The sequence below is a fragment of the Molossus molossus genome, unplaced genomic scaffold (assembly GCF_014108415.1).
Source record: "Molossus molossus isolate mMolMol1 unplaced genomic scaffold, mMolMol1.p scaffold_m16_p_12, whole genome shotgun sequence".
Classification (NCBI taxonomy): Eukaryota; Metazoa; Chordata; class Mammalia; order Chiroptera; family Molossidae; genus Molossus; species Molossus molossus.
Window position 1 is genome coordinate 75,264,538 of NW_023425347.1, and position 12,454 is coordinate 75,276,991.

General features: G+C 40.1%; 1 protein-coding gene and 1 pseudogene across 14 annotated transcripts in view; one reads left to right on the forward strand and one right to left on the reverse strand.

Moving 5' to 3' along the window:
- Positions 1–5,363, forward strand: LOC118626096 (annotated as a pseudogene).
- The window catches only part of NFYC (nuclear transcription factor Y subunit gamma), a 64,594-nt gene that overhangs the window by 22,113 nt on the left and 30,027 nt on the right, over positions 1–12,454 (reverse strand). For 12 of the 14 annotated variants that reach the window (XM_036255404.1, XM_036255409.1, XM_036255403.1 and 9 more), the window contains one exon: positions 7,960–8,072. In XM_036255404.1, the coding sequence (XP_036111297.1) occupies positions 7,960–8,072 (113 nt within the window). Of the gene's footprint in view, positions 1–3,558; positions 3,639–7,959; positions 8,073–12,454 lie in introns of those variants that run through there. The other 2 variants (XM_036255411.1, XM_036255410.1) reach the window with 1 other exon arrangement.

A 12,454-nucleotide genomic window follows, 5' to 3' on the forward strand; every position in this document is an offset into this window, starting at 1 on the left:
ATGAGTAACAAAAGGTGCATAAATGGTGGGGACAATTAATAGGGCAAGACAGGCATCAGGAAGCACACTGATTGGCCTAGTCCCTCCTTTCAGAAAACATGGCAGGAGAGAAGGTACAGATGAAATAAAAATACAAGCTCCAGAGCAAAATTCTTCTTAACCCATGCAGAGCTTTAAACAAAGAGTTTCAGGATAAACTTATGATGGCTTCTAACAGTGCCCTCATGAAAGGTAGCCCCAAACAATACCAGATTCATTGCCAGCACAATATAGAGGTGCATTATGAGCGTCTTTTTCTTCCCAAGAAAACTTGGCAGTATGCCACATGCTGATTAAAATGAGATTTTTGCCTCAGGAGCATTCACTCCTCTGAGTTGCCAGTTTTTTCTTCTATTAGGGGATTACAAGAGCAAGTGCTAGCAGCACCTGACCACACTGACCCCCAGTTCTCTTCAGCCACTGTGATACTGGCTATTTCTGACCTTTGCACTAACCTGACACCAGAAATTGGGGAGGAGCTCCTTTCCCATGACAGTAGCAAAGGGTGTGTTTCCAAAATCAACTTATGGCCTGGCTGGTGTGGCTCAGAGGTTGAGTATCAACCCATGCACCAAGAGGTCACTGGTTCAATTCCCAGTCAGGGTACATGCCCAGGTTGTGGGCCAAACCCCCAGTGGGGGGCATGCAGGAGGCAGCCAATTGATACTCTCTCATCAATGTTTCTATCTCTCCCTCTCCCTCAAATCAATAAAGAAAACAAACAAACAAAAAACAAAGTCAGCTTATAGGGCGGGGGTGGGTTAAAAGAGGATGAAAGAAGAGTGAGGGTAAATTTATCAGCTGACTTTTTGGAATAGCCTGGCACTTTTTTTCTTAACAAACAAGACTAGGCTGGGAGTAAATCATATCAACTTCTGTGAATAGGATTTAGAAAGGGCTTTTTGACCAGCACTACTTAATTACTTGTGATTAAGCCCTTTTTTGTTGTATTTTGACACTATTGGTATTCCAGAGCATGCCCAATGATGAATGCAATCCTAGAAATAAAAATCAATTCTGGGTTTCAGAGCTGCAATGGAGAGAAACGTGCAAAGGCACAGATTAGCTAAAATCAGCAAACTCCCTGCTGGGACTAAGTGTCAAATGGTTGATTCTATAAGTGGTCTGAAATGTGACTCACACCAAATCCAATATGTTCACCTGGGAATCTGCATCATGACATTCTGGAAAGAGAAACTATTATTTGAAATTTGGTATAATTAAAACTGTGAACTTGCTTTTCCAAGACCAACAGAAAACCTCAACTGTATGTCAAAGAAGGGTGTATTTTGGAAAAACATAAATAGCTTTCCCAAAATCCATTTTATAATTATAGAAAGAAGAACAACTATTAGGATAAAATGCACACAAAGATACCTAACTTCCTCCACACAAACCCAGCAAGCTGCTTGGCTACCAGCTACCACTCACCTCTACAAACTTCCACCTCCAATTTTCCATCTTTTCCTTTTTCAAATTAGGTGTCAACATTCCATTAAGCCTCTACTAAAACTAACCCTGGAGTGGCAGAAATTTAGAAGTCCAGTTTATTAAAATTTCACCAAAAGGAGAACAGGACACATTCTATTCTTTATTTTTTTCTCCTCTTTCATTTACTCATCCATGTAACTCAACTAATATACCTACTACTATGTGAAAGATGAAAATCTATTCTTACTTTTGAACAGCTACCTTATAGTTTAATTGTTAGAGAATGTCACATAAAAACATTATAATCCCCAATCCTATACTAGAATAAGGGTATAAAATCCCACAGAAACAAAGAAGAAAATAGCCAGTTGGCAATGGCGTGTTGGAGTGAGCAAGAGGAGCTGGCAAATGTTCCACAGAGGGGCTGACATCTGAACTGTGTATAAGGGATGCTACAAATTTGCTTGTTGGAAAAGTATGAGAATTCATATTCAAACAGAGGGAACAGCATGCGCAGAAGCAAAGAGACACAAAAAAACACTGCCTATTTAAAATTTAGATATATGACCTTTTACAGAGGGGAACAACACAAGAGAGAATGCTGAATTGAGGCCAGACCCTAAAGGGATTTAAAAAACAAAACAAAACATTTACCACAGAAATCAATCACTGGTTTTCCTTCTTGTGTGGCATTATCACAGAAAATGATGATGCTAAACAGAAATGCCAAAGAAAATGTTGGGGATGATCTTTCCTTTGGAAGGCCTCCCAGGATGATACACACAGCACAAGATTATGACCATAAGATTTAGCTCTCTTACAAGTGTGCTCTCATTTGACTTGGTTAGTGAATATAATTTCCATAAGATTGTTCTAAGATTACTTAACCAAAGCCCAAAACTGATAAAAAGACCTCCTTCCCAAACTTGAAAGAGTAAAATATCACTTTTAGAATTTCTTTGAGACTAGTCTTTAATCAAAAGCAACAAGAAAGGGTCAAGGATAAAGCAGATTCTCAGAACATCCCTACCTTGGAGAGGTATAAAATGAGGCAGAAATGTACAAAAAATCTCTGCTCTAAGCCCCACCCAACCCTTTCTTTTGTGAGAAACTTTCTCATCACCCCCAAACTTTGAGCTCTCTAGGGGCAGTACGTGAAAGTGGATCTTCAGATGTGTGTGTGTGGTTCATTATTACTGACAATAGCCCAGTTTTCTATAATCTCATCCTAGCTTTCTAGTCACATGTAAGGGATTACGATAAGTTTATTGGAGAGGGGAGCCCCTTCATTATCAGTAGGCTGAGGTCCCCTAAATTGGCTTTCAATTCAATGTTCCCTCCTTCACCATTGGCAACAATGCAACTGATGTGTTAACTTCTCCTGATGCTGATTCAAGTGCAAGACAACTGAGACAGACTGATTCTTTCTACTCTTGGTAGTGTTATAAGCAAGGTGGAAAAGCAGATTCGCTCTCAGAATGTTTCCCACAATGTAAGAACTACATTAAAAATACTGTCATCTGAACCTGCTGAGTTTTGAGAAGTCTGAGTTCACTCAATGAGAGTTCAGAACCAAAGAAAAGTCAATGGATCTCAGGCTGCACTAAAGAACATCCCGAGTTTCAAATAATAATGAGAAATCTTTTCCAGGCCTACCCAGTCAGACACTCCAGCAAAGACAAGATTGAATTCTCTCAAAAGCAGTGATTCTCAACCTTGGCTGCATGTTAGAATCACCTTTTGAAAAACAAGACGCCGGGGCTCTACACCCAAGACTAACTGAATCAGGAATTCCTGGCATCACGTTTTGTGAAAACTCCCCTGGTGACAATAATCCACAGTGAGGGTTAAAGGACACTGCAGCTTTTAAAGCCTTACTACTCAAAGTGAGGTCCATAGACCAGCAATGGTTTCACCTGGGAACTCAGAAGAAACGCAGAATCTCAGTCTCTGCTCTAAACCTACTATATCAAAATCTATGTTTGAACAAGATCCTCATGTGGTTCATTAGACAACGAAGTTTGAGAAGCACTGCTACACAGGAAGGGCTCAAACAACACAGGACCTGTTTTATAACAATGCACCAACCTTCACCTCCAAGTTCTCGTTTTAAATGGATATCTGATTTGACTGTAATGTTAGAAATGCCATTGTCCAATCTGGAGGCACTAAGGAATGAAATATGTAACTGGTAAGTAAAAGAACATGACCTAGACATTGCATTACAGCTCATTAAAGGCTGAATTGTAGGGATTAAGTTAGGGGAGGATTAGATTTTTCTTTTTAAGATTCAGCGTTGTTGTTTGCCCACCTACCCGCCAAAAGACAAACTTAGCTTTTTCTTGCCCACTTTCAAAGAGGTCTAGAGGGATAAAATCCAATGCTATAAAGTCTGTCAATTATTGTTTCCAGAGCTTGCTGAACAGGAAGACAGCATTTTACACAATTATCCTTGTGTACAATCACTTTGGTATAATTTTTAACCAACTTCAATTCCAGCTGAATACCACCTGAATTTATGCACAATTACAGAGTAAAGAGAGTGTGATGGCCACACTAAGAGGAAAGATAAATTGCTTTTGCAGAACTAAGACCAAATGACTAGGGCCAGTATTTCCAAAACATCATGTAATACATATCACATAGCAAACTTCAATTACTTGTTTTTAGAATAATCTTTGTCCCAGTCTTAGAGACCACACCACCTTGTGATTATTTATGTTTGGCTAGTCCGAACACATGATTTTTTTTGGTTAATCCTCACCCAAGGATATTTTTTCCAATTATTTTTGGAGGAGGAGGGGAGAGAGGAAGCGGGGAAGAGAGGAACATCGATGTGAGAGAGATAGACATCAACTGGTTGCCTCCTACACGTCCCTGATGGGACTGGGGTTTGAACCTGCAACCCAGGTACCTGCCCTTGACTAGGAATCAAACCCGAAACCCTTCAGTGCTTGGGCCGACACTCTAACCATTGAGCAACACCAGCAGGGCTGAACATTGCATTTTTTAAAAATCTGTTACATAGATTGAGAGGTCAACCTAAGAAGCTCTAGCATGCCTGAGGAAGCCTGGTTATAAGTGCTATTGAGTTCTGGAGAGGCACAGACTAAATGCTAAAATATCTGACGTTCCACAGGCAGAGGTGCAGTCAAAGAAGCAGATGCCTTTATGTGTCATAGTGAGAGGCAGATGAATGAATAAATATACACATATATGGAATATTATTCAAACTTAAGTGAAATAAGCCCGTCAAAAAAGCCAGTCATAAAAAGATAAATACTATATGATCCCACGTATATAACGTATTTAAGACTGGTGAAATTCATGGAAACAAAGTAGAATGGTGGTTACCAGAGCCTGAGGAGAGGAGGAAATGGTAGTTGTTGTTTAATGGGTATAAAGTTTTAGTTCTGTAATATAAAAAAGTCCTGGAGATATGGTCCACAGCAATGTGAATGTATTTAACACTACTATTTATATAGTTAAGATGGGCCCTCTCGGGTCCTTGTTTCCAAGATGACCAAGAAAGAACAACGGTCATGCCAAAAAAGGCCGTGGCCATGTGCAGCCTATTTGCTGCACCAACTGCACCCGATGTGTGCCCAAGGACAAGGCCATTAAGAAGTTCATCATTCGAAACATAATAGAGGCCGCAGCTGTTAGGGACATTTCCGAACCAAGTGTCTTTGATGCCTATGTGCTTCCCAAGCTGTATGTAAAACTACATTACAGTGTGAGCTGTGCCATTCATAGCAAGGTAGTCAGGAATTCTTCTTGTGAAGCCTGGAAGGACCGAACACCCCACCCCGGTTTAGACCCGCGGGTGCTGCCCCACGACCTCCACCAAAGCCCATGTAAGAAGCTAAGTTCTTAATGACTGAAGAAAAGTTCTCTGGGAAAAAATAAATGGAAATTGTAGTTTGAAAATAAATAAATAAATAAATGGTTAAGATGGTAAATTTTGTTCTATGGTTTTTACTATAATTAAAAAAAAAAAATCAAAGCCCGACAAAATACAAAAAAGTTAAGTGCTGAGCCTGAATCTCCAGAGTTTCCCTGGCTACCTGCCTGACTTTGGATTTCTGTGTCTGTGCTCCACTGGAATGCAGACTTCTGTGCTGGCCCAATCCCACCATACCCTAGAAGGACACTAATTTTATATCAGGCTGACCCCAGCACTAAAACCTGATAAAGTTAACCAGGAGATTATCCCCTTAAAATATGAACAAAAGACCCCACTAATAATTATATAATTTCATTTTTTCCTCCCTTCTCTTTTATATCTGTGATAGTATAGATAAATCACCACCTTTAGACTGCAGAAGATAAACACTGGCTTTTCAGTGGAAATCCACATGTGAACACAGGCCACTCTGAGAAAGGCCAAGCCAAGTTCAACTTCTGGAAATCTACCATATAAACAAACATGACCCACAGGCACATCCAGAATATGAATTAGTTTTTACCCTTGAAGTCAGTGAACATTAATCACAATGAAAAGTTATTTTATTTTATTCATTCATTACTTATTTATTATGGTCTGTTTCCTCCACCAGAATATAGATTCTGTGAGTGCAATGATCTTATCCATCTGGTTCACTACTGGACCCACAGTACTGAGCAAAGCCACAGTAGGTACATAATGAATATTTATTGAGTGAACAAATAAACTGACCTTGTATGTCAGAGGTTAAAAGCCAGTAACTCTTAAGAAATTGCAACATTAGCTCTACATTAGGAAGGAACCCAATGTCTGCTCTGCCAAGATGCTAATACCTTCAGGGCAGGAATGACACCTCTAACTGAAATGACACCAAATGGAACATTCTTCACTAAGGACATGACGTTACACTCTGAAAAAATCCAATTCCAACCTGTCTCACCTCCTGCTACCACTGTTATACTCCTTAATCTTACCCAACCCCCACTATCCATATAGTAACCTGCAGCCACTCTGAACTTCTTACTGTTCCTCTCAACATAAGGCCCTCCCCTCTGGGCCTCCACGTCTTTACAAATGCCAGTCCTCTCTGCTGAACATATACTCTCCTACCCTTTCCATTTAGTGAATACTTACTAATATTTCAAGACCCAACAAAATGTCCTCATTAATTAGAGCCTTCCTATCTCAACCAGGAACAAGCACTTTTGACTTTTACTGCTTCAGACTCATCACTGTGCCTGACTCGGTAAGTACTTAATAGATACTTATTGAATAAATAACTCTAGTTATAATTACTAGACTGTAAATTCCCCAAGGGCCAGGGTTATATTGGATTCTTTTAAGTCAGCAATTCTCAACAGGGGATGATTTTAACCCCCAAGAGACATTTGCCAAAGTCTAGAGACATTTTTGATTGCAGCAACCGTCAGGAGGTAGGGAGAGTGCTACTGGCATCTAGTGGGTCAAGGCCAAGGATGCTGCTAAACATCCTACAATGCACAGGACAACCCTCACAACAAAGAATTATCTGGCTAAAACTGTCAATAATGCCGCTGCTGAGAAACTTTAATCTAAGTGTATCTTTTAAAATCTAGAAAGAGAGCCCTGGCCAGTTTGGCTCAGCGGTTAGAGCGTCGGCCTGCGGTCCGCAGAGACCCGGGTTCGGTTCCCGCCAAGGGCACGTACTTCAGTTGCAGTTTGTCCCCGGCCCTGGTTGGTCGTGCGGGTGGCAGCCACTCGATGTGTCCCTTCGCATCGATGTTTCTCTCTCTCTCCCTTCCTCTCTCTCCCTCCCACTCTATCTGTACAAAAAATGAAAAAGTGTCCTCGGGTGAGGATAAAAAAAAAAAAATCTAGAAAGAGAGACTGCTTAGAACAGATCTGTTGTTGAATAAACTGCCCAACAGTTTTCACCAAGCTCTAGAAATTTGAAAGGGCCACTAAAGTAGGCCTAAGAAATGAGCTGATGCTACTGAAGAAAAGTGAGAGCTCTACTTTCCTGAATTCTTTAAAATATATCTCACATTAAACTACCTCCAAGTCAAAGCATCCACTACAAACCTACATGCCTAAGGAAAATCACTAAGATATTAAAAAAAATCCTTATAGTCCCCTCACCTAAGGTAAATTGTATTTTCATTTTCCTACCCAAAGATCAGGAATAAATTATTTGTAAATGTGCTTGAAATTAAACATGTTTTAGTGTAAGATTTGGTTATTCATCTCATAGATCTTTACATTCTTTTTTTTGTTTGTTTTTTTTGTTTTTTATCCTCACCCGAGGACATTTTTCCATTTTTTTATTCAGACAGAGCGGGAGGGAAAGAGAGGAAGAGAGAGAAACATCGACATGAAAGGGACACATCGAGTGGCTGCCACCCGCACAACCCAACCAGGGCCGGGGACAAACTGCAACCGAAGTACATGCCCTTAGCGGGAACCAAACCCGGGTCTCTCTGGACTGCAGGTCAACACTCTAACCGCTGAGCCAAACTGGCCAGGGCGATCTTTACATTCTCTAACAGTTTCTCATTCTTTCTTACCACTGTCAAATTCCGGATTTCTTCCATGACACGAGGCCAGAAGGACTGTAGGCTTTGCTGGGCATCACTGCTGCTGGTACCACCAAATCCTCCTTCTGTGGACATTCTGACAACTGAAAACAAACACATACATGAGACACATTAAAAATAATAATAAAGTCAGACTTTTGGTCCAGGTTATTTATATCTTTCCTGTGGATGTTTTCAGTACTTCATTCAACTTTTCAACAATGGGGAATAAAATTTAGGAGAGAAAGAAGAGGGTCAGAACCTACATTTAGTCAACTGCTTTGTGATGGGGTAACGGAAGATCAGTTAGGAACCCCACATCAGCTATAACGGTAGATATTGTCATAATGTCTTAAAAGACTTTCAAGGGAAAGTAAAAAACTCCAGATGGCTTAAATGCTTATCTGGCAAATACTTAAATGCAAGAAACAGTTTAATCCAACACAAAGAACTAGAAACGTAGTGGTGTCCTAAGAATTTCTATTCTGGGAAATTATCTGAAAAGGTTTAACAATGCCAGTGACAGGATGCTGGTGGGAGAGCTATGTAAATCATTAAGCACTAATTCTGAAGGGCTGAAAGAAAAGCACAAAAGCAGGTGTCACATGAACAAACGTGTTACTTTCCAGGCTCCATGTGGATGCATGCTGGGAATATCACTCTCCATTGGCAGAGTGGAACGAAGGCTGATAAATCTAGGTTTAGACTGTGAGGATGTTTGATTTACTCTTAAATGTTTGCCTGGGATTGTCCTAGGTGTCTAATTTTTTTCTTTTTCCTTCTAAAGGAAATGATCAAAGGAAAGAAATGGAAGGAAAACAAGAGTACAATCTTCAAAGCACATTTCACTCTGGTGTAATGACATTAGTGGGTGATGATGTAATGGGAAAAGGTTTGGAGCCAATTTCTAGTGCTGGAGGCCTACAAGAAGCTGTATACATCAACAGGAACTCTAAGTACTAGGAAGCAATATGATCTTTGAGTTTCTGGAGGGAATTAAAGTGAAGAGTGTTGAATCACAGTTGGAAATGACCAGATAAAATCCTGAGTCCTAAATAACCAACTAAGCTCCCATTACATTTTCACTTATCACCATATGTGTATAACCTATACACTATTCTCTTAGATGTACTGAGAACAAAGAAATCAAAGTAATCTAGAGAAGTTTAATTCTTTATTTTTATTAACAGATAGTTAGGAGGTACTCTTGGCAACAAAGAGAGTGAGACTCACTAGCCTTTTAAAATGGGGCAAATAAAATTCTTTCTGGAAATGAAAGTAATTATTTAAAAACTAAAAATAAGAATTTATCCTTTTATTGCATGGATCCATAGACAGGCCTGATCTTAGCAAAATCTGCCACGCAAACCACTACAGTCAAAGGAGGAATGTGCACAATCGTCAGTGTGGTATCTTATATACTTGCTAATGATGAGTGGGTTTAGTTTGAGTGTAAAAGTCTGTGAGATTTAGAAAATTGGTAACAACCTTTGGTTGTCCTCTGAACTCTTCCAACAATCATTACAAAGGTGAACAGATAAAAAAAAACACGTTTTTGTTGTTGTTTATCCTCACCCGAGGACTTTTTTTGCATTTATCTTCAGATAGAGCAGGAGGGAGAGAGGGGGGAAGAGCAAGAGAAAAACATCGATGTGAGAGAGACACATCAAGTGTTTGCCACCCACACGACCCCAACCGGGGTGGGGACAAAATGCAACCAAGGTACGTACCCTTAGCAGGAACCGAACCTGGGACTCCCTGGTCCGCAGGCCGACACTCTAACCACTGAGCCAAACCAGCCAGGGCAAGAAACACTTTTAAAACTGTCTGTGCACAGTCTGCTTTTAAATTTTGCATTGCCCCAACTAAGGATGTCTTGGTGTAATCAGTTCCCAAACATATGGGCAGTCAATAGATCCTGAATGATTCTTTGGCTGGCTCAGAACCACACATTGTTGGAATAAGGGTTAGGTACAAAACAGAAGTTAAATCTTTCTAAAACTAAAAAATGAATTAAAGGTTAAGTTTTTAGCTTGAGAGGCCCATCTGAATTAGATAATCATAAATGAATGATGGCAAAAAATACATCAATAAAAATGTCCTTTATATTTTACTGCATTACAGAAGTTTAGGACTGAAAAAAACATTAAGAGCCATGCAGGTCCACCCCTCTAAAAGATGCGCACAGCTCTACTGCCCAACTCCCACAATCTCACCCTACATGGTCATTAGCTTAAATATGAGCTTCTCTCTCTCCAGTTCTGGGAAACTGGCTAACTGGTAAGACATTCTGTTCCATCTTTAGACGCAGTTCTATACGTTAAGTTGAATTTAGAAACAAAGTTCCATTTGAGCTTTGGATTTAGAATTATAGTTTTTATGATTTTTCCATCCAGAACCGTTTTATAAATTCCTGACTTCCAAGATACTCTCCTCATTAGAAACAGATCCTATCTTGAGGAAAAAGACACAAAATCTGGAGCATGATTTTTAGCATCTTTGCACAGAGATGATTAGTAGCTAATTAATTCTTTTAATACCTATTAAAGAACACAAATTGTTACTATAAATTCCTAGAAAAAAGTGAGTTATTTGATTCAAAAGGCTTTTGCCTGGCCGGTGTGGCTCAGTGGATTAAACACTGTCCCATGCCCTGTTTGATTCTTTTGGGGCACGTGCCTGGGCTTGATCCATGGTGCGGGCGTGTGGGGGGTGGCTAATCAATCAACCTCCCTCCCTCCCTCCCTCCCTCCCTCCCTCCCTCCTTCCCTCCATCCTTCCTTCCTTCCTTCCTTCCTCACCCCGAGGACATTTTTGCATTTATCTTCAGACAGAGCAGAGGAAGAAAAGGGGGGGGGGGACATCGATGCGAGAGAAACACATCAAGTGGTTGCCACCCACACGACCCCAACCGAGGCTGGGGACAAACTGCAACTGAGGTATGTGCCCTCGGCAAGAACCGAACCCAGGTCTCTAGGGACCGTGGGCCAACGCTCTAACCGTTGAGCCAAACCGACAAGGGCTCACTGTTTTGTTTTGTTTTTTATCCTCACCTGAGGACACTTTTTTCCATTCTTTGTTCAGAAAGAGTGGGAGGGAGAGAGAGGAAGAGAGAGAGAGAGAGAGAGAGAGAGAGAAACATCGACGTGAAAGGGACACACCGAGTGGCTGCCACCTGCACGACCAACCAGGGCCAGGGACAAACTGCAATCGAGGTATGTGCCCCTAGCCGGAACCGACCCTGCTTCTCTCCGGACCGCAGGCCAATGCTCTAACCGCTGAGCCAAACCAGCCAGGGCTTAATGTATCTTTCTTACATCGATGTGTCTATCTCTCTCTCTAAAACAATAAAAATTTAAAAAGGCTTTCCTTAAAGCAGATCTAGTCTTTATACAGGGCTTTAAAAATCAGACCAAATCTCCTCCTGCTGGTGTGGCTCAATGGTTGAGCGTCCCTGGTTCGATTCCCTGTCAGGACACATGTCCAGGTTGTCGGCCTGGTCCCCAGTGGGGGGGCATTCAGGAGGCAGCCAATCGATGTTCTCCCTCATTGATGTTTCTATCTCTCTCTGCCTCTTATTTCCTCTCTCTCGAAAATCAATAAAGGAAAAACAATTAAAATTAAAAAATCAGACCAAATCTCAAGCAACAGATTTTATGAAAACAAGTTGATGTTCTCAATGTTTTCTGACCAAGGCACAATTTAACATTAAAATAATAAAACCTCATCATAACACAAATAACTTTTGCTCACCAAACATCCCCAAAAGTTAAAAAATATAAAGCAACCTTAATCTTATCACTTATTTTTATAATTAATGCATTAATTGCAACAAAACTAATTTTGCTACAGAAGTAGCTTATTTATAACATCTACAGTCCATGGAAAATATGCTGGGTTCATCTTTTAGGATGATGAGAGAAGGTATGTATTTAAAAGTAAGATATTTATATTCTGGGATCCTTTTTATTCCATTTTAAATTGCTATCTCTATCATGGGATAAAGCTATTTATATACAGTTGACAAGGACAAAACTGCCTAAGACCAAGCCACATTAGCTTAGCTCAGTCTTATGAAAAATGCAGTACAGAATTTCCTAGATTTAATTCATTATTGATATTAGATTTATCACTCATGTTCATTAATTACTTTATAAGTACTTGAATAAGACTCCCTGACTATTTAATAAAGACTTAAGGCTCAGATGAAGTATTGAATGGTTGTTGCTAGATTCAGTCTCAATTCAGTATCTATACATTTATTTGGTTTTAAAAGCAGTTTGCTTTCCAAAGCTAGAAAGGGAAGAATCCAAGTCCATCATGAAAAGGTTATTGCTCAATGTTAAACTCAATTGTCATCTCTCTACAAGTCTTCTCTAAATATCCACATCTGGAAGTGATAGTTCCTTCTTGTGAACCTAGAGGCCTTGATCTGTATCTCTTTCTTATTATTTCCCCTTTCTTGTTTACAAGACCCTTGTGGCTA